Here is a 26,069-nt window from a genome sequence, read left to right as displayed (position 1 = left end):
AGCTTGCTTGATGAGGCCAAAGGCCAGCAGCCTGCTCTAAGGGTGGCCAACTAGATGCCTGTGGGAAACCTGCAAGCAGGACCTGAGAACCAGAGCACTCTTCTCTACTGATGTTTCCCACATCCAGCCTCCAGCCATGAAGACAGAGCCTAGCAGCCTCCATGAATTTGTCTCATTCTTTTTTTTTAATGTTTATTTTTAGTTATTTTAAAAAATTGGAAACATACACAAACAAAAAATCTGCAACATTCATGCCAGAAATTGGGAAACTCGGTAAATCCTTTTAGGAACACTTCTGTTCCTTGCAATCAGTTTTTCAGGAATCAGTTGCACAAATGACAGCTCCCCCCCCACACACACTAAGAAATTAGAATTTACAGCCATGCAAAGACTTCAGCTTTTGTGTTTTGCAGCTAAAGGCCAACACAAGTCTCAGAAGTCCTGTTGGATGTTTTCTTTGTTTGCCTCTCCATGTTGTCTCATTCTTTTTTAAAGTCATCCAGGTTGGTGGCCACCCCTGCCTCTTGTGGAATGGAATTCTATAGCTCAACTATGCACTGCATGAAGAAGTACGTTCTTTCATTTGTCCTGACTCATCCAACATTCAGCTTCGTTGGGCGTCCACAAATTCTGGTGTTTTGAGAGAGGAAGGACTTCTCTTTCTACTTTCTGTTCCCAAAATAATTTTATAAACTGTTACCTCTTATTCACCTTTTCTCGAAACTAAAAAGCCTCAAACGCTGCAACCTTCCCTAATAAAGGAGTCATTCCACCCTGTTGATTGTCTTGGTTGCTCTTTTCCGCCCCTTTTCCAACTCTACAATGTCCTTTTTGAGGTGAGGCAACCAGAACTGTTCACAGTATTCCAATTGTGGTCGCACAATAGATTTGCATAACAGCATTACGATATTGGAGGTTTTATTTTCAATTCCGTTCCTAACTATCCCAAGCATGGAATTTGCCGCACACAGGATTTCCAGTGAACTATCTGCTGGAGTACATCAAGGTTTTGTTCCTGGGCCATAACTGCCAGTTCAGACCCTATGAATGTGTACGTGAAATTAAGATTTTTTACCCCGACATGCATCACGTTACACTTGATCATACTGAATAGCATCCATAACAACTGTCTTTTGTCATCCCCTTTTGATCACACAGGTCAACAGTGTGTTTTGCTCACTTTAGAGCAGGGACACACACACATGCACACACGGGCCATGAGTCTTGTGCCGTGTTGCAGTGCCCTCCCCTTGCAGTATCCTCTCTTCCATCCTGTATTTTTGTAATGAAATGTGCAAATCTCAGATTTGCCTAAGCTTGTTATCACTATGCACTGTCTTCACTATTGCCCGAAGGTTTTTGCTAGGCTTCCCTTATGCACAGTACCAGGAACTTGCTGATTCAAGTCTGCCCAGTGTTGGCAGGCTCCAGCTGAATGTTGTAAACAGTACAGTGGGATTACAATCATTGGCACATTGTCTCTTCAACTTCCCTACTCTTTTAAAGAAGCAAAACATATATATACATTTGGCCATCTTTGGTTAGGAAACTGATGCCCTCTAGTGAGATTTGACAGCAGTTGCATTTGGTTGCTTTTGTTGCATTCTAAGGGTTTATTTGCAAGGCTCCTTCTTCTGCCTTTTTATCTAACTTGTGTTTTAATCTACTCCTGTGATTACAGTGCAATGGACCATTCCGTCTTCCAGATTAAACTACAATAAGATTATTAAACCCGACTTGGCAAGCACCAAGCTTAGTGTATGATACCACACTTCACTTATCGATACATATTTATAATATTAATAAGGTTTAAACTGCTAGGTGAATACTTTTGGAAAATTCTGTTCCACCTTTAGTTGCAGACATGGAACTGTTGCATGTCACATGTCTGTTTACATACCAGCACAGCTTGCTGGGAACTTCCGTTGTGTGTATAGCTTTTGCTTCTCTCTGTTTCTCTGAGAAGACAAAGAGAGAGACAATGTGTTTCTTTGTCCTGATTTATGATTAATAAATCCGTAGTTGTAGTATGCTTCCACAAGCCTCACACTTATTCTGTGTGCGCAGTTTGCTCGGCTGATATAGTGCCCTGGCTTTGAAGCCTGGGTTGCTGACTTACGTTGGAGCAGAGGCCGATAGGTCTTTGCAGTGGGATGGCCGAAGGAGACCACCCAGCTGGGGCTAGCCAGCTGGCCTTGCGACCCTCTGCATGCTGACAGATACTACAGTTTCTGGCACTACTTTGCATTCAGGAGAGCTGATATAGCACATTATTATTAATTATGATGATGATGACTTATATACTGCCCTTCATCATAAGATGTCAGTGCGGTTCACAAGATAAAAAATACAAGGTAAAAACACAAATTAATAGTTAAAACAAAACAACAAAACAAAACAATACAACCCCCCCTCTCACAAACACATTTAAAAGGCTGTAGAATATTAATCAGCTCTGTATAGTTATAAATTAACCAGTTTTTACAAAGACAGCCTAAATCTCCAATGTCCTCTCATCTAAAGAAAACTGAACCTGGTAACGTTGTGCCTGGAAATTCTCTGTGCCAGTGGAAGCAGAAAGTACCAACAGATGGTTGTAGCCAGCTAAGTTCTCTGCAGAGTACAGCCGTTGTAACTAATGGACCGAAATTAGTCATGCCCGTTAATTGAAATTGATCTGCTCTTAGTATGACCAGCAGTGGATTCAAACCAGAATCTATAATGCCACCTGGTTTGCTGTTTTGTGGGAAACTACATCAGTAAATCAATTTAAATTAATGTATATGTCAACAGATTTAGTAGGTGTTTTGTGGGATTACTAATGGCTGTATGCTGCTATTATTTCCAGATTGTTCATGCAAGATTCAGACTGTATTGCTGGACTCGACAGTAGAGTTGTGCTACATTAGATCTGTTTATATGCTGTAAAGCACTTTGCACACCTAGGGCTCAGTTTTGGAGAAGGACAATTAGCAGTAGTTGATATAATATTTGATGCATCTGTGAGATTTGTGCTATGAATCCTATTATTTGATTCATCAAATTTTATTTATTCACTGCCCAACTAGACAGAGGACGATATGACTCACTGCATTTAGCAGCAGCACCAAACTTGTCTTTCCTGGTTGACGGCTTTTTGCAAACATAATTTCTATTACAGCTGTTCTGCAGATAGTTGCGTAATAATTTTCTGTTTGCATTTGTGTTGTTTATCTGGCCATTCTCACTTACTAACTTTTTCTGATTTTGAGAATCTGATATCTACACACACACACACACACACACACGAACTTGCAGTACAGAAGCCAAGCCACCAAAAATGCTGAATTGATACTAACTGTGTGGAATAAGGTTTAATGTATTTTTGGCAAAATCTGTACCTCTGTAGTTGAAAACAGGTGGTGACCTTACAGTTATCACTATCTTATGTGGGGTTTTTTTTATGATGCTGGAATTGGTTCCAAGTTCCTAGTTCCTTCTTCAACAAAGAGCTCAGTGAATATCCTAAATACTTTATTTGACCCTGCATCACAGAATATGAATTATCTTGCATCTCCATCACAGGGAAACTCTGCCTTTGAAAAAGGTTTTTTCAAAAAGTGTTATTTTTGCACAAAGCACATAAAACCTCAGTGCACAGTTATGAATAAGGGAACTATAGCTGTGCACCCCAAAATAAGCAATGGACTACCCCAATGACACATCTATTTGGTCCTGGTTCATGTACCATTGTAACTTATTGCCTTTTTGCAATATATATTTCATTTTTATACTTAAAGTAAGGTTATGGCAGGCAGCTCCAAATTCTGTGCTGTATTTAGTGATCAAACCTTTCTTTCCTGCCAGCTTTATAGCGTAGCACCTTTGCAACCAAATAGGCATATTGGAAACTACCTCCCGCACATACTTCCTGTGTTGGGGAATCCCTGCATAGGAAATGAGAATAAAGTGAAGGCGAAGATGTTTCAACTACTGGCAAAATTTTGTACTGTAAAGACACTACTAAGAGTGTGCTCCGAGCACACTATCCAAGCTGTTGAGGTCTCATTTCCTTTCCACCCATATAAGACATATGTAGCACCTCAGTCTAGGTTATTTATAATTTGTTTCCCCTATAGTTCCATTTCTAACTAAGATGTATGATTAAGATAAATGAGAAAATATTTTGACATGTATCCAAATGTGTTTGTACATAAAGTGCAAGTGCCTCCCCCCCCATCCTGTGCCATTCCAGAGGCCCCCCTGACCCTCAAAAGCAGCTTTTCAGAAGCACAGGGAGGTGGGGGCAGGCAGGTGCAGAAAAGCCCTATGGTACATTTTAGGACATGGAAGTTAAAACAAAAATTCTTTTGAAAAATAAGGGCTTAAAAAAGAAGAAGATTGCAGCCATGCGCATGTCTATTCAGAAATTTACCTCCAAAGAGACTTACTGCTTTTCAGTTCAATGTGGCTTACAGGTAAGTTTGTATAGGATTGCTTCCTATACATACTTCTCTTGATGCAGGATTAATTTAGAAAATTATTTCAACTAAAAACTCCCTGTATGTATAGATATAACGTTAATGAAGAATTATTTTAATTAATTTTGAAAGCCATAATAGGAAATTAACTTGCCTCCCACATTCTTAATGAAGAAATAAAGCAACTAATTTCATTGCTGTTAGAGGAGCAATCTACTCCTTCACATATCAGAAAATTAATGTAACATATTCACTCAGCCAAACAACATTTCTGAATTTCCCCACCGGAACTCTGAACACTTTTATTCCGAGAATAAATTTATGAAAAAACCAGCAGTCAGCATAAAATTTTCTGGCTTCAGCTTCTTAAGACCTCTATACTGATTGATTCTGATCCCAATAAATCTTCATTCTGACATGGGCTCCTTGTATGTGCTATTCTTGCTGTATCTATTCAAAATAAGGAAGGATGTAAAATCATACATTCTTGCTTCTTACTACAATATGTGGAAATCATTGCTCCAGGATCTTGCACTGGTAACCTCAAGGCTAGATTACTGTAATGCAGTGGTGTTGCCACTCAGTCTGGTTTGGAAGCTCCAGCTGGTACAAAATGCTGCAGCCAGATTGCTGATGGGAGCTTCTGGTTGAGAACATGTGACGCCACTGAGCTTCACTGGCTGCCTATCTTATACTAAGCCAGGTTCAAGATTCTCGTTTCAATTTACAAAGCCCTGAACCACTTGGGTCCAGAGATTGCCTGAAGCCTTATATTCCAGGTTGATCACTGTGATTATCTGCAAGAGCATCTTTGGTCATTCCCTGAGCTGGTGAGGCTTGTTTGACAACAAGAAGAAATCAAGCCTATAGTGTCCTTGGCCTGTCCTGTGGAACATCCTGCCAATAGAGATTCAGCATTTGCCTTCTGTGCCAAAAAAACTCTTCTGTTCCACCAAGCCTATGCAAGCTATTAAGAGTTCACCCCCCAACTATTGATGGTTGTTTTTTAACTTCTTTATGTTTATGTTTATGTTTTTTTTAAGGGAAGGTTTTCCCCCCAATGTTTAATTGCTTTGTTATGTTTTTGTATATGTTGGAAACTTCCCAGAGTGGCTGGGGCAACCCAGTCATCATAATAATAATAATAATAATAATAATAATGCAATAGGACATTTCTATTTTCATGGGAGAAATGTTGGAGGGTATAAGACAGGTATAGGAGACAGCTAGTGCTCAGCTAGTGCAGGAACAACTACAGAAATGGAAGAAAATGGAAGAAAAGACATATGAGAGAACTTAGTAGTGTCACTTAATAGGAGCAGTGCTTGTGGCTGCTAGTTTTCTCAGGGCCCAGGGTTGTTGGGTCACGAGGTTCATTGTGACACCTCCCTCTGCTGGCTCATAGGTCACCAGAGCTCTAGAAGGGCTGGGGATCTCCTATGCTTGGATCATTTCATGCTTGTGAGAGTAGCAGGAAGACACGTAAGCAGGATTTCTTTCAGCATCTAAATTCTTTGATGATAGAGAATTCATATTGAGCACAGAGGCGTTAGAGAGCACTAACAGTGAGCCCCATTTCTCTTTCTTTTCTAGGCTTTCCAGACTCAGAAAAGTGTTTTACTGATTGGGAAGAAAGAATAGAATTTTCCCTCTCCCAGAGACCTCCCCCTTGCCCACCCCCTCACCCTTGGCATCCCCCTCTGGACCCCTCTTTGAGAGGACACAAAAGGTAAAACCCTTCAGCATATAGATGTTGATTTCAGAATAATATTAGTCCCTAAGGTCTCTGAACTGTCGGAGGCCTATTTTGAGGTTCAGAAAAATAAACATATCACATGTGGCTCTTTTGTTTTTCCTGTAGGCTCTGCATACCTCCTCCATTCATCATGTGGAGAAAGATGGCAAAAGAGCTCCTTCATTGGAGGAGCTCAAGAAAGGCCCAAGACAACATAAAGGTAATGTCTATTTCCAAGAATATTTTCAGTGTATATAAGAAAGTCTCTCTAACTGCCAGCCTTCTTTTCCTTTCAGAAGATCTAATCGTAGAAGACTTTGAAGAAGAACAGCAAAAGACTGTGAGCAGCGGCTCTTACTCCTAGGTAAGTGCAGTTAGGATTTCACCCTTAGTAAATCAGTTTTCAGCCAGTGGTCATTCATTCTACCCCAGACTTATTTACTTCCCCCCTCTGCGCTATTTTAGCCTTATGGTTATAAACTGGCCATTCATAAATATGGATTGTATGAATCTAAAAAAATGTATGAATGTGCAAAAGGTCTGAGGTCAAATATACATCCCTAAGGTTACTAAGAAAGGTCTCTCTGTAACTGAGGCCTATTTTGAGGTTCAGAAAAATAAAAATATCCCATATGGCTCTTTGTGTCCCTGTAGGCTCTGCAGACCTCCTGCCATCCTGATTGGGAGGAAGATGGCAGGAGGAAGAAATGCGCAGGTCAATATGAAGGTAATGTCTGTTTCCAAGGATATGTTCAGGGTATATAAGAACGTCCCTAAAACAGTTATAATTGCTAGCCTTCTCTTCTTTCTTTGGGGCGCAAGGGAGCACATTGGCCCAACTGCAGCATGCTCTGGGATACAGCACTCATGGTAAGGCAGCCTTCTGAGAAACAGCTTTTCGGTGAGCAGTGCATACTGTTGTGAACTTCACCTTACAGCGTGGACTGTCAAGGCAGTGGAAGGTATATGCCAGGCCATTACTGACCACTGTCTCTCTTTAGCCACACACGAGGAGTTCTTCCTCCGGGGACGAGGGAAGAAGTGCCGCCGCCGCCAGGGGGGACCAAGGGGTGGAGAGAGCCGAGCCCGAGTCCCTATGCTTTTGTTTTTAACTTGTAATGTTGCTGTTTGGTTTTAAGTTTTTATATTTATATTGTATATAAATATAAAATATACAATTTTATATTTATATTGTAAACTGCTGTGATATAGCTTTATGACACAGTGGTATAAAAAGAAAAAAAGCAAAGGAAAAAATATATATCATGAACCTTAAAGGACAACATTGAGGTATTTGCCTTGGAGTATGTTGTTCTGCTCTAATTTGGGGTATGTGTGTCAAGATTGCCTGACCTCCAAGCCCAGGAAGTGAGGACTCTTGCTTGGCCTAAGTCAGTAGAAAAATCCAGCCAGAGCCTTTCAACTGGACTCTGCAAAAGTAGTATACTGACACCACTCTTGTTGTCTTCCAGTTTAGGTCAGGAGACCCTGCAGATTCAGGCGGGCAAGAGCTAAAAGTCCATTCTCTGCCCTCTGAGCCACAGACAAACTACACTGTACAGTAGCCATTAACCAAGAAGTCCCAAACATCAGAAGTGAGGACCCAAGCTTTCTAGAATAAAACAAGACACAAAATGAATGAGGCAATTTATTGACGGTGAATAATAAAATAAAAACCCATGAAAAGTAGAAATAAAATACTGTTGGAAAACAGAAATGGTAAAAAAAATAAAATACAAGAGGGAGACATTACACATACCTTTGTAAATCAAGAAGATCTTTAATAAAAAATACATTTAAAAAACCCACAGGAAAACTTAGTGTAATATAAACCTACAAGGTACATGAACCTACACCTGTAGGAACACCTGTGCTCAAGCATCAGGAAAAGGTGTGAAGCACTGAAAAATGGCGTAAGTCAAAATTATATAAAACTGGCCTAACAACCGGACTACCTAGCCAATCAGAAGCTCAGCTAGATAGAACCTTCCAGGATTTGAGAGCACACATTCTCACAGGTTCATAGTTGCTGTTAATTAAGCAGGCGGCCATACTGACCTTGAGCTACCAGCCACCAGGAGATAGCACAGGTGCGCTCAGCCCATGATCTCATCCTCATTAGTTAGAGCCGAATTTCTTAACAGAAACCTATTCCTCTGATGCTCATGGCCGGAATAAATCAAACTTTAGTTGTGATGTGGCCTAAGCAAAAGACAGGCTTTTCTTCACGGGGCAGGGGGATTATTATTATTTTATTCTTCTAACTATTGGATTCTGGTGTTTATAATACACCCAGAGCCTGGAATAATTCTGAACAGTTAAAATTATATTCCTTACATCAGTACAGAACTCAGACTATGTGGACCCTTCTGATAATTGAATTATACACCTGAGACAGAGTATCCGCCCTGAAACCTCTGGCTATAGGACGGAATATAAATTCAATTAATAATAATAATAATAATAATAATAATAATAATAATAATAATAAAGTATGTTTCAGATAGCTTCTACGAAACACAATGGGTTTCACTTTAAATCCCTGTGGAGATTGCAAACTTTACCCACACATGCAGGCAAAAAGTGATTCAGCCTGATGCCATTATCAGGCAGAGTACAGCTGAGCTGACCAGGAGCTTGTAATTTCAATTTTGGCCTCCAGAAGGTGAAATAGTTTCAGGAGACATTTGCCCTCATTTAGCTAGCTTGGGGTGGGGGGTCAGGTCTGAGACTGCCCCACCTTGCTGAAGGCTTCAGATCAGCAACTCAAGAGTTTTAGTTCTCTCCTCAGTGTACATTGTGAGGAGAATGCAGGAAGTGTCTAAGAGTATGTACAATATTTGCTTCTTTATCCTGCCGCTTTCTGCTTTGACTTAAGCGCGGCTTCTCTTTCCTTTGTGTTGGGGTAGGTTATGGAATTCTACTTTTAGTATACTCGGTTTAATCTAGGCACTTTGTTGCTAGAAGGGGTGTGTGTGTGTCGTGCCTCTGTTAGCTGTGTTCTTTCCCTCACAGCCTTCTTGACCAATAACACTTCGCCTCAGCAAAACCCCACTGGTATCGAGTACTATAAATGGGGTCTAGGCAACTCCCCCTTCTTCCTCCGCTTAACAGAGATGTAAGGCAAAGATTCCAATGTCAGAATTTTCCTTATCCCTCCGCCTAGTACGTACTTTGCCAACCGGCGCCCTCCATCTGCTTTGGACTACAACTCCCATCAGCCCCAACCAGCATGCTGCTCTCCTATTTTTCTCTCGTCCCACCCCCGCTGTCTCTGGGGAGTGATTGTTTCAGACTTTTTAGTACTGTATAAGTTTGACAGTTTTACCAGCCTCAGGAGAAACCCTTCTGGCAATATGCATACTTACTATTTGAGGGAAATCTTTAATAGCTTGCTCTGAGTAGCTCTTTAAAACGAGGCAAAACACATCAATAATACAATACTGTTTGTCCCTCAGGGCTTTAGGGCCTACACCTTTCTAGTTTTTAGTCCTTTAGTGGGAAGATTACATTTTGTGAATTTTCTGGCTTATCTTATTCCCTGCCCCCCATGGCATTCCATGCTGTTTAATTTAGGTCATAACCATTTCTGAGTTCTGTTAATAAATGTAAAACAGAAGAGTTGTGCAGTTCATAACAATGGCCACTGGATGACAGCATAATATTTAAGACAAGCCAGTGCTATACAGTATTCTCCTGTAGAGAACTGTAATGTGATCACATTTTGTAAAAAATGCCTCCTATTGCTGAGGAAGAGAATATAAGTAAGAGAAAGCAAGAATTGCTTCTCCAAACTTGTTTTTAATACGTATCTTCCTTGATTCCCAGGAGAGGACTCCTGGGAAAATGCTCTCTGAATGACATTAGCAAGAAATCTGCATTCTAGTAATGTCTAGAAGTTTGTAAAACTAGAAATCATCTTCCTAGAATTATGCAGTTGCTTTGCTAGTGACATCAAATAATGGAGGAACCTGATATTGTAAAATGGGTTGAAGAACAGAAATGGTATTCTATGTATGTCCAAGATATTTCAAATACATATAAAGTGTAATTGTAACAAACCCATGTTTGAAAGCATGTGCATAATCTGGTACAATTGTTAGAGAACCAGGTTTGGCTGACTAGATTGGAAGCCTGGTTTTCTCTGTGTAATGTATAAAATAACCCTTATAACTGATAACCAATTAAGAAAAAGTATTTGCTTTTATTTTATTTCACAATATTTATATGCCACTTACTAGTACAAAAGACCTCTAAAAGGTTTACAAGACAATATGAAATGTTAATTTTAAATAGCAATAAAGTATTAAAATCAATTTTCATAAACATTTTAAGAGATAAAATCATTAGTGTTAAACTGTAAAAAAAAAGGCAAACAGAAAAGAAAAAAGTTAGGTAGAAATATAATGGACATAATCCAATGGTGAAATGAGGAAAAAATGCTAGTTGAAATCTGCTACTGAGAACTGCGCCAACAGCAGCAGGTGATTCAGGAGAATCTGGCAACTGCCATTGTAAATGATGTTATCTGGTGCCTTGTATTTTCAGTAGAAGAGGAATTGATGATCTGTGACACAGGTTTGTTTATTTTAATTTTAAAAACTGATTAACATGTTCTCCTAAAAAAGCACTTGAGCAGAGTGCAGAGACATGTGACTCTTTGGCTAAATGCCAGGAAAGCAGCAGCAATGGATAGCTTCAAGCTCCTCTTTAAGACTCATGAAGGATGGCACATATTGTAAACAAAAATGCCATAAATATGGCTCTCCTAAAGCCGAATCCAAGGAAAGATCCCATGGCAAACTGCATAGATAGATAGAGGGAGATTTCCCCTCCCTCTCCTTCTTGGAAACTTGACAAATATACTTCTTTTCTGTGGAAGGAATAGGCAACATAGCTCTGCCTAGTGCTTGCTGTTTTATTACAAATCAAGCCTGAGCTTAAGGGACTCTGTAAAAAAATAAAATGAAATAGCAGTTTATTGTGGTAAAAGACACCCACATAAATTCAAAATTAAAGCTAGTGTCCATAATACAAAGAAAATACAAACACATTTCTTAAAAATTTAACAGAAATTGGAGCTATTCAAAGAGAAGTTGATTATGATATAATCTGAACAGAACAATTTCCCAATTACTCTTTTAGATGCATTGCACTGCAGCATCCTTCTGGAACCGTTGTGATTCAGAGAGTTAACAACCAAAGTCGACAGGAAAAGTTGTGATGAAAACAATGATTGGTTCCTGAGTTTGGCCAATCCCTAAATTGCAATTCAGTGTTTGCCTAGAAATCAACATTAAATGTCATTAATGTAAATTGGTTCACATTCTTCCATCTTGAACATTTTCCTTGTTGACCCTTCTAGTCTTGCTGGACGGAAGTTCCGTGCTTTTCAGTCTGAAAGCACAGATCGTTGTTCAGTGATCAGAAGGGAGGGAAAGGGTGTCTGATGTCCATTTCCTCCTTTATATGCCAATTAGGAGCTTAAGCCACTTGCAGTAAAATTCTATACATGTCTGTTGAGAAGTAAGAACCATTACTTTAATGGGGGTTACTCCCAGATAAGTGAATATAGGGTTGCAACCTTAATTTGTTAGAAAAAGAACGTGGTGCAGGAGTGCTGGATGCCCTCAGCCTGCATAGTATCCTATGCTTAGGGGGGGAATTAATTAATGGAACCTGGTTTCTCTTTGTGGATTTCATTGGATTAGGATTCTAAACTTAAACGTTTTTTTCACTATTCTACCATAAAGTATGAAATATCAAACTCTTTCTTTCTCACAGTGTCAGTGCAAAAGTGCTGAATTTTGTTCTCAAATTCCAGGTAAGTACTTGCTACATTTCAATATTATAGTCTGAAATTTCTGTTGGCTGTTTATAATCTGGGTAACCTGGAGGCCAAACTAGCATAGAAAACATGTAAAAAGGATGAATGTGGATATAACACTTTCATTTGTTTAACGTAAGCAATTAGGACTGCAATGCATGGGCGTAATCAGGATTTTTGTTGGGAGGGTGTGTCAGGGCTTTTGTGTGGGGGAGGGCTTTGTTGGGGGGGCAGAACCTCAGTTTGCTTATTCTTTGCTTTTTATTGCTTTTTATTTATTGGAGGGGGGCAGCTGCCCCCCTGCCCCCATGCCCATGCTGTGATGTGAAATTACACTATTCCCTCTTGGAGTGTGAGTTGTGGTAAACTGTTAGGCAGCCAGCAATGTTAATTACTTTTAAACTAACTAGGGTTTCCGCTTAATCCAGTATCTGAAATTATGGTTGGAAACTGGTTTCAGATCTTGAGTTCAATAGGCGCTTTGATTAGCTCTAATCATGGGTAATGTTATTGCAGCTAATGGTAGTTAAATCTGGCAGAAGGAATTTCTGCTTCAGAAGGGCTTGCTCCACATTGCTTAAGCATAGTTTCATCTGCACCACTCAGACTATCCATCTATATTCAAATATACAAAATACAGAATACTAAAGCAAAGTAGATTAATAACTAGATTAGTAATATGAAATTTCAAATAAATTTACAGTATTTGACTGCCTATTACTATCTGGAATCCACGGAATAGCTTCCTATGATTGAAATCCATATATCCCATATCTAGTACAGCTGAACAAATTCCAGATATTTGCTTTTGTTAATATGGTTAATTTGGTCATAATTGTTTCACTAATTGTTTGTAAGGAAATTGACTATATTACACAGTATAATTCTTGGGTATGCTTATAATGTGCAATGTGTTTTTGATGCCATATTCTAAGAGCTGAATCTCCTCACTGTTTTTCCATGAACACTTTTGCAAGGGCCAAAAAACCTCCCTTTTTGATTTGCATGCCTTGTGAAAATGTTAATATTGATGTAAATTGCCCTTGTGTGTCCTCAGTGGTGTCATTATGCAGTTTTATCTAATTAGTTTTGTTTCATTGTGACATCACCATGGTCAGGATCATCACATCACTAATCCAGGAAAGAGGAAGCAGCCTAGGAAAAAAATATACCAGTACCAAAGAAGTAGCAACCCAGTGAAACAGTACTGGTGACTGAACAGTTTGAAAAAAAGCTAAATATGGGTGATATCTAAAGTATTTTAGAAGAGAAATTTATACCCCACAAAATTACTACTTTTAATCCAAAGCCTGAAAGTAGATCTCATACAGTACAGCCATTATTGTTTGTGAACGTTTCCCAGTACAGTACCTCAGTTCATTTCAGTATTGCCAAAGTATGACTAAATGCAGTCCCTTCTTGAACGTAGTCCTCTTTACAAAAAAAGGGAAGCTTTAAAAATATACATTTGACCTTGATGTGGATTAAAAACTTCTACATTACCTTAAAACCACTTTCTTTACAGCTACATGATGGGATTGGTGTCCAAAAATGTTCCTAATCCAATACATAATCTCCTTTATTATCTCATCACAGCATTTTATGTAGCTGGTTTTTCATGTAGCTGGACAAATTCATGGGGACAAGGCTATCAATGACCACTAGTCATGATGACTGCATATTACCTCAACTGTCCAAGTTAGTATGCTTCAGAATACCAGTTCCTGGGAATTGCAGGTGGCCTGTTGTCTAGCTTCCAAGCTTCCAATAGACATCTGTTTTTGGCCACTATGAGAACATGATGCTGGACTAGATTGGACATTGGCTTGATCCAGCTTGTTTGTCCCTATGATTCTGTCAGTGGTATCTGACATATCCAAGTAGTTAATTCTTGGATTGGCATTGTACTGGCTCCAGATGATCAGTAAGGCATGATTGTCTTGCATTCAGAGAAAGGGGAAAGGAGTCTGTAAATGTTGGGCCATCCCTGAAGTACAGAACCACAAATATTTCAGAGAAGATTCTCTCTAAAAATATTATTCCAAAATTTTGAAGTTTCAAATACTGTAGTTTGGTTTCTAATGCCAGCATGACTGTGCCACCAGGACTATGATATTGATACTCTTCACCTGTTGATCTCAAGATATGAGATCTGTTTCTATTATTCTCCTGAACTGCCACCTCCGCCATATCTGCTCCAGAGGGTTAGGGTACCCTTTGGAATGGGTGGCATAAGGGACTGCAAAACCAGAGGAAATAAATGAAAATACCCTATTCCTCCACTGGATCAGTCAGCAACCCTGTGATTGGCTGTGTTGTTTTCAGTTAACGTTTTCACCATCAGCCACTCATCAATGCAGGTATAGCTTGAGTTATTCTCTAATTTGGCAGCCCTCTTATTTGACTAGAACAGAGCTATCCTAAAATTAGCAATGGCATTATGTGGGTAGCATTTGAAAATATTTTAGGATGAATGGCATTAATTTTCAATATATTCTTTAGTATTTAATAAAGATCTCTTAGATAAAATGAAATTGCAGCATGAGACATACAGGCAGCAACCATTTTAGGCGTGTCTGATATGTGTATGACTGCACACATGTGCATCACGCTGAACCTGGAAGTGACCTGAAAATGGCACAAGAACATTACAAAAAGGGGTGGAACGGGGTGTCTGCAGGCTTTTTCAACGGTGTTTCAAAAATACATGATTTCATTAAAACGCGTGGTGCCTTGGAGCGTAACCCCCGCATAAACTGGGTTTGCTTCACTTATGTGCATGGGTATAACTACCTACATTTTATCTTCCCAGTAGTTTCTTGTGTCTGTACTGATCCTGAAATTATGTTTAATGGGTAATGGTGAGGTGAGCAATCTGGACTAGCAGACTTGAAGTGAGAAAGAATTCTAAATGAATAGGATTTGATTTCCTTTTCAAAAATAGTTTCTAGTATATACTAGCAATATATAAATATGCTCTGGCATTTTAAATGAGGAAGAACTAGGTACTGGTGCATCTGTTCTAGATAGAGAATGCAGAAGTGTGTTTTGTCACACAGCATAATAATGAAATAATATTTGTATGTCTGGGCCAAATTATGCTCAGAATGCAGGATGTGAGCTTTTGAATTGCAACTCTCCAGGCTTCTTGTTCAGTGAAAAGTTATGAACAGAAAAGCAGATGTTTTTGTGACATTTTTATGATAGGGAACTGTGCTGTGCCTGGATTATTCTACAGGGGTAAATTCTAGGAGAAATCAGAGTGTAATTCAATTTCATGTTCATTAGCAAGGCCATCAACAGGCAGTTTGTGGTCCGTGGCAAATAAGTGAGGGTGGCACTACTGCACTGAACAGCTATCACTGCCCATATGGCAGTGTAGCACAGCGTAAAGCTATTATGCATTATAGAAATGGGTAATGGTGAGGTGAGACAGTAAAAACCATAGAAAAACCTGTTATTTTACCTTACTGCCTTCTTAATGTCTCTTCATCTACCATATGGCTGATTTCATTTGTTGAAACCTGAAACTGGAGGGTATTTTTTTAATAGCCGAAAATGGTAGCTCGGTATCATTATTTCTAGTGAGCAACTGTGTTGTGGTAAGTGTGCATACCATGGGCAAATAGACTTGGGTCATGCCACTTTCCGCTATTGAGGGGTGGGCGGAGTAAAACACAAGAAAATAAGAAGAGCCTGTTGGATCAGGCCAGTGGCCAAATAGATGCCTGTGGGAAACCCACAAGCAGGGCCCGAATGCAAGAGCACTCTCACTTCCTGAGGTTTCCAGCAACTAGTATAATCTCTCTCCAAATTAATACTTGCAGGCAAGGTGTTTGAATGGTATTGCAATTGACGTACAGTACAGCATATACAGTGGTACCTCAGGTTAAGTACTTAATTTGTTCCGAGGTCCGTACTTAACCTGAAACTGTTCTCATCCTGAAGCAAAGTTCTTAACCTGAAGCACCATTTCTGGGTTAGCGGAGTCTGTAACCTGAAGCGTATGTAATCTGAAGCGTATGTAACCCGAGGTACCACTGTACCAGGGTTGACTTTCTTCATTAGCATTAAGTGGTAAGTTTGAGGGAGCTTCCTTTGAGATTTTATCCCATCTTTAGAAGTTACTCTTTAAGACTTGGATCCAGACTTTGAGGGAATCAAACATTGATAACGGAATACTTTTGCAGGCAGAATGCAATATTTGCTGATCCCTCCCCTACTTCTCTTCACATTTCCTAAAATAAAAGTCTGCTCTGGAGAAGGAGGTTGGATAGTGTGGGAAATAGTTCTGGGGGCTGCAGGGGGGAGGAGAAATCCATGAGAATTGCCTCTCTTCTTTCTCACCATGACCCTCTGAGTCTGTTCTGCAAAGAGAATGGCAAGTCTAGATCCAGTCCTAAGACTGTAATTCTATACACAGTTGGGCTGCACACATCTCTTTGAAGTCAATGGGATCTAAACCTCCTAAACAGTGTGCTGGATCACAGCCTAAATGCTTAAGGGGCACATGTTTCTTTGGGAATCTAAAATCTGTAGGTATGTAAAAATGCCTATATGTCTGGAACAAGCATCATAATATTTTCCACAGTGAGCTTTTCCCCACAACAAGCAAATACATGTCTATAAATATTCATAAAAGGGCACCACAACTTAAATACCTGATTTAACCTGCACCAAAGTGCCATAAATTACTGTGTTTTTAAAACCTATAACCAGATGCTGTTGAAATCCTTAGATATGTGTCACAGTTTTTTTTATTAAAAAAAAAGATTTATAGAAGAAAATACATGAACATTTCAATTTCAAAAACCCCTATAAAGTATTGATACCTATTTGTGGGTGGATGTTTGGTTGTTTTAGTTAATATCAAATCCTTCTAGTTGTTATTGTAGTAAAATGATAGTGTGAAATTGATGCTGTTATAGTATAACAATAAGGACGTGACTCATGTATTTTATGTACACATGCATTCAACTGTAGTGACAAATGGTTTCATGCTGTGTGATTAAATGCATATTAGCGTTTGCCCTAGGCATTTGATTATTACCATCTTTACTTCATTACATTTCCACACTGTATGGCCATATAATTTATAAGATAATACAGACATCACTTTGTTGCTGATAGGAATTATTCTGTTTTATGGATGGTGTCCTTTAATTTTGCCTTTCATGGATTATAAAATTGGTTAATATCTGCTGAAGTGAATCACTGGAGAAGCAAATAAAGATGTTGGCCTCAGGTCACAGTGTCATTTGTGATACTGGCAAAATCTTACAGGCTCATTTATCCCTGTACATGATTGATAATACCATGGGTTAAATGGAGAAAGCTTTGCTTCCATTAAAGGATCATCATGAATGAAGACCTCCCACTTAAAAGTCAGGCATGATGAGAAGACAAGAGACTATCTACAGGTCAAATTAAATAACTTAAATAATTTAAGTGGAATGACAGTGCAATTTGTCCATCCTGTGTTATTACCTTGACCCCTATCAGGCTTATAGGCTGCTTTACTTTCTAGTGTAGGGTATTTAATATGTAATTTTAAAATAAGTGTTGTTTTATAAAAACCTTTATGGCATATAAAGGTGTGGTAAAAATATTTTATAATGTGCTTTCAATAAAGCCATTTTTACCATGTAATATCAGCTAAACATAAAGTCAGTAATAGAAAACCCAATGCAGTGGATGTTTCTATGTAGTGATTTTAATCAATTTTGCAATTTAATTTTTTGCCATAATAGTTTAAAAGAAAGAAAATTACTGCCTTTAGCAATATCTTTACAATTCTGTGACAAGACCATTACTTTACAAGACAGACATTCCTTTTCTTCAAGAAAAGGTTTGTATTTTCAGTGCTATATTAATTTTAAACTTTAAAATTAAATCTATTTAATATATGAATTAACAAGTTTTGTTTATTGTCATTTTTTGCTGTATTTCTATATAAAATATCACCATGTAAGCAATTATAGAAAAGTTTGAGTTTTAATATACTTTTTTTACTGTGCTTTGCTATGTTGTGGTGTCAGAGGGTATGTTATTTCTATGTTATGAAACAGTATATAATACTTTTCAGAAGTGGGTAAAAAAATCTTATGAATGATCTTAAAAACCTTGTGACCTAAATTCATTGTGTTCCATAAGCACAGCCTTGTTAATCATAAGCTTGTGCTAAAATCAGTGAGGCGAGAAAAATACTGTATCACTTCAAAAGTTGAATGCTGAATTTTCAGAATTAAATCATGTATGCATGTGTGAGTATGTGTGAGGATCCTAAACATTTGAAGCATATATGTGTTTTTGTTTGTGCGTTGGGCACATGGCCCAATGTTCTGCTGTTTTGTTTTAAGTGGGATGGTTCTGTTTGGCCCTAGAATTAGGGCCTCACTTTTAATGCAGAATTTGTTACCTCATAAACATGTTTGTTTACAGCATGTTTCCCCTTCCCTTCAATAAATGTCAATGATAGCCACTAGCATCACAACAATAATACAGTGGTACCTCTGGTTGCGAACGGGATCCGTTCCGGAGGCCTGTTCACAACATGAAAAGAGCGCAACCCGCAGCGGCGCGTCTGCGGGCGCATAGGTTGCGATTCGCCACTTCTGCGCATGCGCGTGATGTCATTTTGCACGTCTGCGCATGCATGGGTGGCGAAACCCGGAAGTAACCCTTTCTGGTACTTCCGGGCTGCCGTGGGACGTAATATGAAGCGGATGTAACATGAGGTATGACTGTATCAGAGAGAGAGATGAAAGGTGCTGAAATCCAGAGTCAATCATCTACTAAAACATGTTTAAAAAATTAAATTAAAACAGATACATGCCGATCCACATTAGGGTTGTTGTTTTTTGCACGTATTATCACTTCTTGCCACCTTGTGATACATGTGACACTCATCCCACACTTCTGTTGATACCACTACTTCCCTGCTGGGGCGCGGAGGGTGCCCTCCCAGGCCACTTGGGTGTACGGCGCAGTGCACACGCCCTACAGCCAGGGCGGAGTGAGCCGCCGATCGGGGCAGAGCGAGACGCCGATGCTGGACATTTGGCGCACTGCCCGCCAACGACTCCCAAGCCTCCCCCAGCTGTCAAAATGAAGTGGGAAGGGGGGAAGGCTGCCAGCAAAGTGGCACAGCTCCCCCCTTCCCCCAACGGCTCAGGATAGGCTTGGGAGTTGCGGGTGGGCGGCACGCCAAATGTCACCCCCCTCAGTGAAGATACCTGGGTTGATCCGCCCCCACCGCACACCCCCTTCCTCCGCCCCTGAGAGGAAGTCTCATTCCAGCTAGTTTGGAATCGTTGGAATGGGTTCCCCACCATACAGGTGAAGTTGGAAAGCTGTCCAGCAAGACAAGAACAGGTCTGAGAAAAGGTATATTGAAACAGCAGGGGAACTGTTCAGCCAAGGAGTCAGTCTAGAGCAGGGGTAGTCAACCTTTTTATACCTACCACCCACTAATGCATCTTTCTTGATGGTAAAATTTCCTTACCGCCCACCAGTGCTCTATGGAAGAAGGATTCAGCTTGTGCCGTAGAACCCTGTACCGCCCACCTAGAATCCTGAAACGCCCACTAGTGGGTGGTAGGGACCAGGTTAACAACCCCTGGTCTAGAGCAAAAAGAGCTAGGCAGAAGGAAGTGTGTCACTAGAAGGCAGAAGACAAGCAGTTTCATAGCTTGCATACTGCCTTACCCTGCCGCAGCATGCTGATCTAAGGCACCTCCATATGAATTTTTTATCGTACATTAATTATTATTTGTGCTCTTGATGCTAGTAGGGTGATCCCACACGATCCCACTATCAATACTGTTGGCTCTTGGACAACTTCTGGGGTGATTACACTTTTTCATTTCCAATCAGTGTATATCCCATAACCTCTTGCTGAAATCCCATGACTTCTTGTACCACAAATGTTCTGTTTTTATTTTTGTCTTGCTTTTGTTATGCTATAGCTGGCAGCACTGGGGAAGCATCATGGTATAAACTAAAGCAGAATAAATTCACCACTCACTGTTACTGTATCCAGAATATATTGCAGAATGTACCCACAAGAGAACACCAGACTGATTGTTATTATGTCCTGATGTGTAAAACCACAGAATTCAAAGAGGATGTAAAGTACTTTCTTTTTCCCATGGCTGTATGTGTGGTAGGGTGCCCATGCTACAAATTTGTATTGACTTCCTAAAAACTTGTAACATGGGCACCATACTGGGGCATCCCCAAATAGTGCTGAAATACAAGCTTATTTTATGGTATATAAATTAGTGCTTGCTACTGCTCTTGCTAACACTGATATTGTGAGCACAATATGCCAGAGCCTGTTTAAATAGAAAGAGCCTGACCGAGTTGGCATGTGCAGTTGCCCTATGAGCTCAGCTCTGTCCTTGTGGGAAGTCTACCAGCATGATGAAGGGGTTGGTGGCAGTAAACTGCACATGCAACAGTGTGATTGGATTGTGACCTATATGTTTTAAAGTTTTAGCTAATATTTTAAATTGCAGTATAAATACTTGCCATTTTCTGGTGTAGCAATTTTCTGAATGATACTCTTTTCATTTCAAGTAAAACGCACGCTAAAAAAATTATAGATACAATTTCTAAAATGGATGAAGAATTCAATAAGGAAGCACCTGCCTGTACCTTACAGAATTCTGCCGAAGCATTGATTTCTCTTCAGCTATCAGATTTTAAAACAAATTTTCTGGAGGCAGTAGAAGAATTGCGTATGAGAAGGGTAGGCACATTTACTTACTTACTTACTTACTTATATTTCTAGCTAATTTGGAAATGTAAAGCAATTAAAGGCATTCTTATTCCTAAGCCTTTTACCTTTTTTTTAAAGCTTTTTAATGTTATTTTTATAGTTTTAGTTCCTGATTAATCTGATGGTGATTATTTAGCTTGCATTTGAGGTATTAATTTGTATATGCTACTGCTGATGTTGATGCTTTCCCCCCCCCCCCCGCGTTACTGCTTATTCTTTGTATTTTTCTGGATTTTTTTACATGTTTTAATGAATTATATATGTTTTATATTCTGTTGTACATTATCAAGAGGCTCATTGTATGAGGCAATGGATCAGTGTAACAAACAAAACAAGCAAAATGAAATATACAGTAAAATGTATTAAAATTTATCCATGTTTTGTTAGCCTTTGCCATTGGAAGCCAACCTAAACTGGGTTTTACACAGCTTTTACAAAATGCTATATTGGTTGCTAGTAGAAAGTTCCACAGTCATAAGAATGCATTTCTTATGCACAGCCTTGATATTCAACATGAATGGTATAATCAAAAGGTGGAGAAAGGTGGTTTTTATGGATTTAAGTGTCTTTAACCCTCAGGGCTGGGGTTGAAAGTGTGGTTCCCATTAGTGCAATGGCAACCTTGAGGTCATCCATTGCTTCCCACAAATCCTCTGAGCCTTCCCATGCACTTTTCCTCCCTTGAAAAGTACACAGAGCTGAAGGAAGAAGTTGGAAGAGTGATGATATTCCCCACTACACATTGCAGCTCTGTTTGCTTTCCTTCTGCATCTGACTTTTACTGAGATTCCTTGGAAAACCAGACTTTATGTGCATGCACTTCCTCTCTTTCTGTCACTTACTTTGCATGTCCATGTGTCCATGTATGTGATTGACTGCGGAACAGAGAAGTGATCAGAGGGTGTGGTGCCCACACATTGAACTCAAATGTGCCCATAGGCCTAAAATGATTGGCAACTTTCCCTTGAGGAATTTCACAGGTTAAAGGAGTGGTGAAAGTGGCAAGAAATGAGGATCCTGGATACTGGCAAAACACCATGGAACATTGGAAAAATGGCATGTCAACACCATAATCACTTAGCTTTGATACTGCTATAACATTGATTAGGAGATTCCTGGTAAAACACATATATCACTTTAATCACTGGTCAAAGCCAGCTGAAGCTTTTTGACAATCCTTAAGGGTAGCTCAAAATAAGTAGGCATTACAGTAGTTTATGCTTGATGTTAGTGAAGTTCAGTGATGGTTTAAGGTCTGCATCAGTGCCCACCCGCCTTTGTAGGTACAACTGCCATCTATATTGTGTAAGCTCACAGGATCCTATATTTTGTTTTTAAGAAGTTTTTTCCCCATTCACAAATGTAAATACTTTTGCATATCTAGGAGGTCTCATGAGTATGTATAAACCATTACCTTACTTTTGAGTGGCCCTGTGTTGCTTATAAACTGATATGTACTCATCCACTTAAGTTCACTATTAGAGGGAACAAGTTGGACTTGCACAAAATGTTGTGGTGTATCTCCCCTCTCAATATAATATTCTTTTCAAGCATAACATCCAGTATTTACAGACACATGTCTCATTTTTATATCCTGTCACTCCAAATTCTATGACTATTAATCCTATTAATCATTCTCAGACCACATTGGGCTGGCTTTGGCCTTTTGGGGTTTTGAAAAAAGATTAATTCAAACCTTGTGGTTTCCCCTAGCACACTAATACTCTCTTCTTGTTTCTCTGTTTGGAGGTATGTAAGAAGGCATTGCCCTGAAAAAGATTAGAGACAGAGTAAAAGAGATAAGTGTAGCTGCTAAAGGAATCAGCTGTCGAGACTGATGACAAGATTCAGGAAATATTTTAAAACTGAGACTGGCCATTCCCTGTGGCATGGCTAAAGTGGTGATAATCCTGTGTCTCACAGTGAACTTGGTGCTGTGTTGTAGTGGCCTCAGCTGCTGTCCAAGTCCCTTCTAGCTGAAGACTGAAATCCTATTTGCATATGGATGACCTGTGGCAACGGAATAGTGCTGTGGGTATCTTTGTTATAACTGTACATAACAGTGAATTATTCCTTTGTATTGTTGTGCTCACTCCAGTTTTCTGAGCATTGAAAAACAGGAAAGAGGGAAGAAGAATATGCCCCTTTCTAGAAGAAAACTCTGGCCATTACCTTTGTTATACAAGAACCAGCACTTCACTCTCACCAATGCCAATCTGTTCAATGAAAGGGAATCTGCCAGGCTAAATTTCAACCAGTTTGAGCCACTATAGGGATGCTTCTGTATGGGTACTTATTGTGAGATTTGTGCTGCTGATGTATGCAAGTTATTTCCAGCATCCACATGGTAGTGTTGGCATCAGAATGCCCCCTATTGAATCCAGATTTCTCTTTTCCAGGAAAAAGCCAATTAAGTTTTTAAAACACCATGTTGCCAGTTACCTGCTTATAGTATTAAGCCTCTTCATGGAAGCATCCTAGTAGTCTCTTTTTACAACCCCAGTCATAAGCTGGACAGGGTGTGTCCTTCAGGCCACCCCCTCATCTAATTACACTTACATAAGCTGTTCTCTGTGCAAGGGCAGTTACTTTGCAGCATGGCCTGAAGAAATATCTCAGGCATTAGCAATTCTTAATTGTACTTAAGTATCATGCATGGTTAGAGAAACAACCTATTCATGCATTAGCCATCTCCACTCTTTAAAATTTTGTTTCCTTGTTGCTGCCTATTATCTGTGTCTGGGGACCAGGGACAGAGCCCACTCCTTTTATCTTAAAACGTGCTATAGCGGGCTTTGAACTTTAGAAATGTTTAGGTACAGGTAACTCACAACTTATGCTCATTAACTTGTGCACATTTAGCTTTACAGTACATGGTTGGCAAAATTAAAAATAAAAAGGGGGCAGAAAGGGGTTGGGTATCTGGGAAAAAAAGACTTTTCAATGCTACCCGCTGGTGAACCACATGTGTTTTGACTATACTTGATTTTTGTTTTATGTGCTGTCCCTGGAATGTAACCCCAAGTTGAGTTTCGCCTGTACAGTATTAACAAGTTTTGCTTCAACATCTAGTTTATGTAGGCCCATTGCAGGGTATCCTAAAACAGACTGTGAAGCAATTTGGAAGTCTGAGAACTGTTTGATTGAGCAGCATGAAAGAAATGGATTTTGCAATTTCGTAGGAGGTGGATTATGAGTTTGAAAAAGATGGTAAAAGTACCTAGTTTGGGTTGCTTGGATGTGAGCCAGCTGTACTCTGTTCCTAAATCTGTTCAGGGTCAAGAATCAGGGGGGCTTGACCAATGTACAGCCTATCTTGTAAAACTACAGCCTGAAGCAAGCACTTTACAAAGGCTTGACACTTTCTAAAGGTTATAACGAGTAAATAAACCATCAAATGACTCCTCTTTTATTGTTATGGTGGTGTTTTTGTAAAAACACTTAAATCCTTGTAGTCCTAAGGCAGCTAATAAAATATCAAGACTTCTAAAGGTTTTGTGTCTCTTGTTATCATCTAAAAATTATATACAGTTTTCCTCCTAAACATAAGAAAGTTTTCTTTTTAATGTGTTGCATGGATGTTTCAAGATAGAATGTATAAGTTTTTAAAACTTCCAGTTTAGAATGAAGGGGGAGGGGACTAACAGTGGTGAACTGAAGACCCTTAAATCTTTTAGGGAGCAATCCTAACCCAAAATTTGTGCTCCTGGAGGGGATTAGTATTGAGCAGAGGTATCCCTCCACCTTCTTCCACCTGCCCGGAAACCTATGTCCCCACTGTGGAAGGATGTGTGAATCCAGAACTGCCCTCCACTGTCACTTACGGACTCATTGTTAAGACCGTGTTCATGAAAGACAATCTTACTTGGCGATGAGTGATCGCCGAAGAAGAAGAAGAAGAAGAAGAAGAGCTGGTTAGGAGGATCAGGTATCCTGGAACACCCTGCTGTAGTTTCTAAAGGTGCAAACTATTTGAGATATCCTGCTGGTGCAAGGCTCTGAAATGGCATTTTGGAGATGGGGCAGAGCTGGGCTGGCTATGGATGTTCTGGATCCTAAGCCAATCCATTCACAAGTAAGGACCTGATCTGCAGACCAGTGGCAGACAGCAGCGAAAACGGAAATAACAAAGCTCTTGGCTTTGAGTGGCATGAGGCAGCAGTGTTTTGGATGCAGCAGTGGTTCTGCAACTCTGACTTCCTAGAATCATAGAATTGCAGAGTTGGAAGGGACCCCAAGGCTCATCTAGTCCAATCCCCTGAAATGCAAGAAGCTCAACAGGATCATAAATGACAGGTGGCCATCCAGCCTCTGCTTAAACCTCAAGGAAGGAGAGTCCACCTCTCCTGGGACTCCGTTCCACTGTCAAACAGCTCTTGCTGTAAGAAAGTTCTCCCTGATGTTTAGTCAGAATCTCCTTTCTTGTAACTTAAATCTTTTCATTTGGGTCCCAGCCTCTGGAGCAGGAGAAACCAAACTTGTTCCCTCTTCCATGTGACAACCCTTTAGATATTTGAAGATGACTATGATATCTTCTATCGTTCTCCTCTTTACCAGGCTAAACATACCCAATTCCCTCAACCATTCTTCATAAGGCTTGGTTTCCAGACATTTTATCATATTCGTCACCCTCTTCAGCACATGTTCCAGCTTGTCAATATCCTCCTTTAATTGTGGTGCCCAGTACTGAACATAGTACTCCCAGCAGTATATTATATTTGTGCAGCTGGTTCTTCCACCCCAAGTGCAGAACCTTATATTTGTCCCTATTGAAATTAATTTTGTTAATATTGGCCCAGTTCTCTTATTGTGCTTCCTCCTCACTATTGCTCCTTTTCATTCAACTTTATGCACACTGTTTGCAAACTTTATGAAAAACGTGAGACACAAGTTGAAGGAGGAAGTTCAAGTTAGCAGCTTCAGTTCTTTCCATTCAAATATTTTGTTGTAGTTTAAATCATATAGGGTTAATTCCATGTGCCACTAGATACATGAATTGTGTGGGAACAGATCAGTGGAGGTGATAATTTGTTTCTCCTTGTGCTGATGCATATTTAAGCAACTGTCAATGGGCAGTTCACCAGCAGAATAATTTGTACACAGTGGAAACAAAGTTTTCTTTCATTTCCACTTTTCTTCTCCTTCCTTTCCTTCAAATTTAAGTCAAGTGCTGTCATTATTTCTAAACAATTCCTAAGCAATCTTATAACCCAATCCTAATGAACTTCCAAGTACGGTAAATTGCTTAGATCCAGAAATGCTAAC

At 39.6% G+C, this 26,069-nt stretch overlaps 1 protein-coding gene across 26 annotated transcripts in view; it reads left to right on the top strand.

Moving 5' to 3' along the window:
• CCDC73 (coiled-coil domain containing 73) overlaps positions 1-26,069 on the top strand; it is a 73,323-nt gene that overhangs the window by 9,480 nt on the left and 37,774 nt on the right. For 3 of the 26 annotated variants that reach the window (XM_082210568.1, XM_082210577.1, XM_082210557.1), the window contains exons 1-4: positions 5,733-5,942; positions 6,054-6,189; positions 11,980-12,019; positions 20,688-20,774. In XM_082210568.1, coding sequence (XP_082066694.1) covers positions 5,900-5,942; positions 6,054-6,189; positions 11,980-12,019; positions 20,688-20,774 — 306 coding nt within the window. In that variant the 5' untranslated portion in view covers positions 5,733-5,899. The other 23 variants (XM_082210581.1, XM_082210559.1, XM_082210560.1 and 20 more) reach the window with 23 other exon arrangements.

The sequence above is a fragment of the Podarcis vaucheri genome, assembly GCF_965113315.1.
Source record: "Podarcis vaucheri genome assembly, chromosome: 1".
In the NCBI taxonomy this organism is placed as follows: Eukaryota; Metazoa; Chordata; class Lepidosauria; order Squamata; family Lacertidae; genus Podarcis; species Podarcis vaucheri.
Note: the sequence above shows the minus strand (reverse complement) of the source record. Positions and strands in the feature narration are given on the sequence as shown.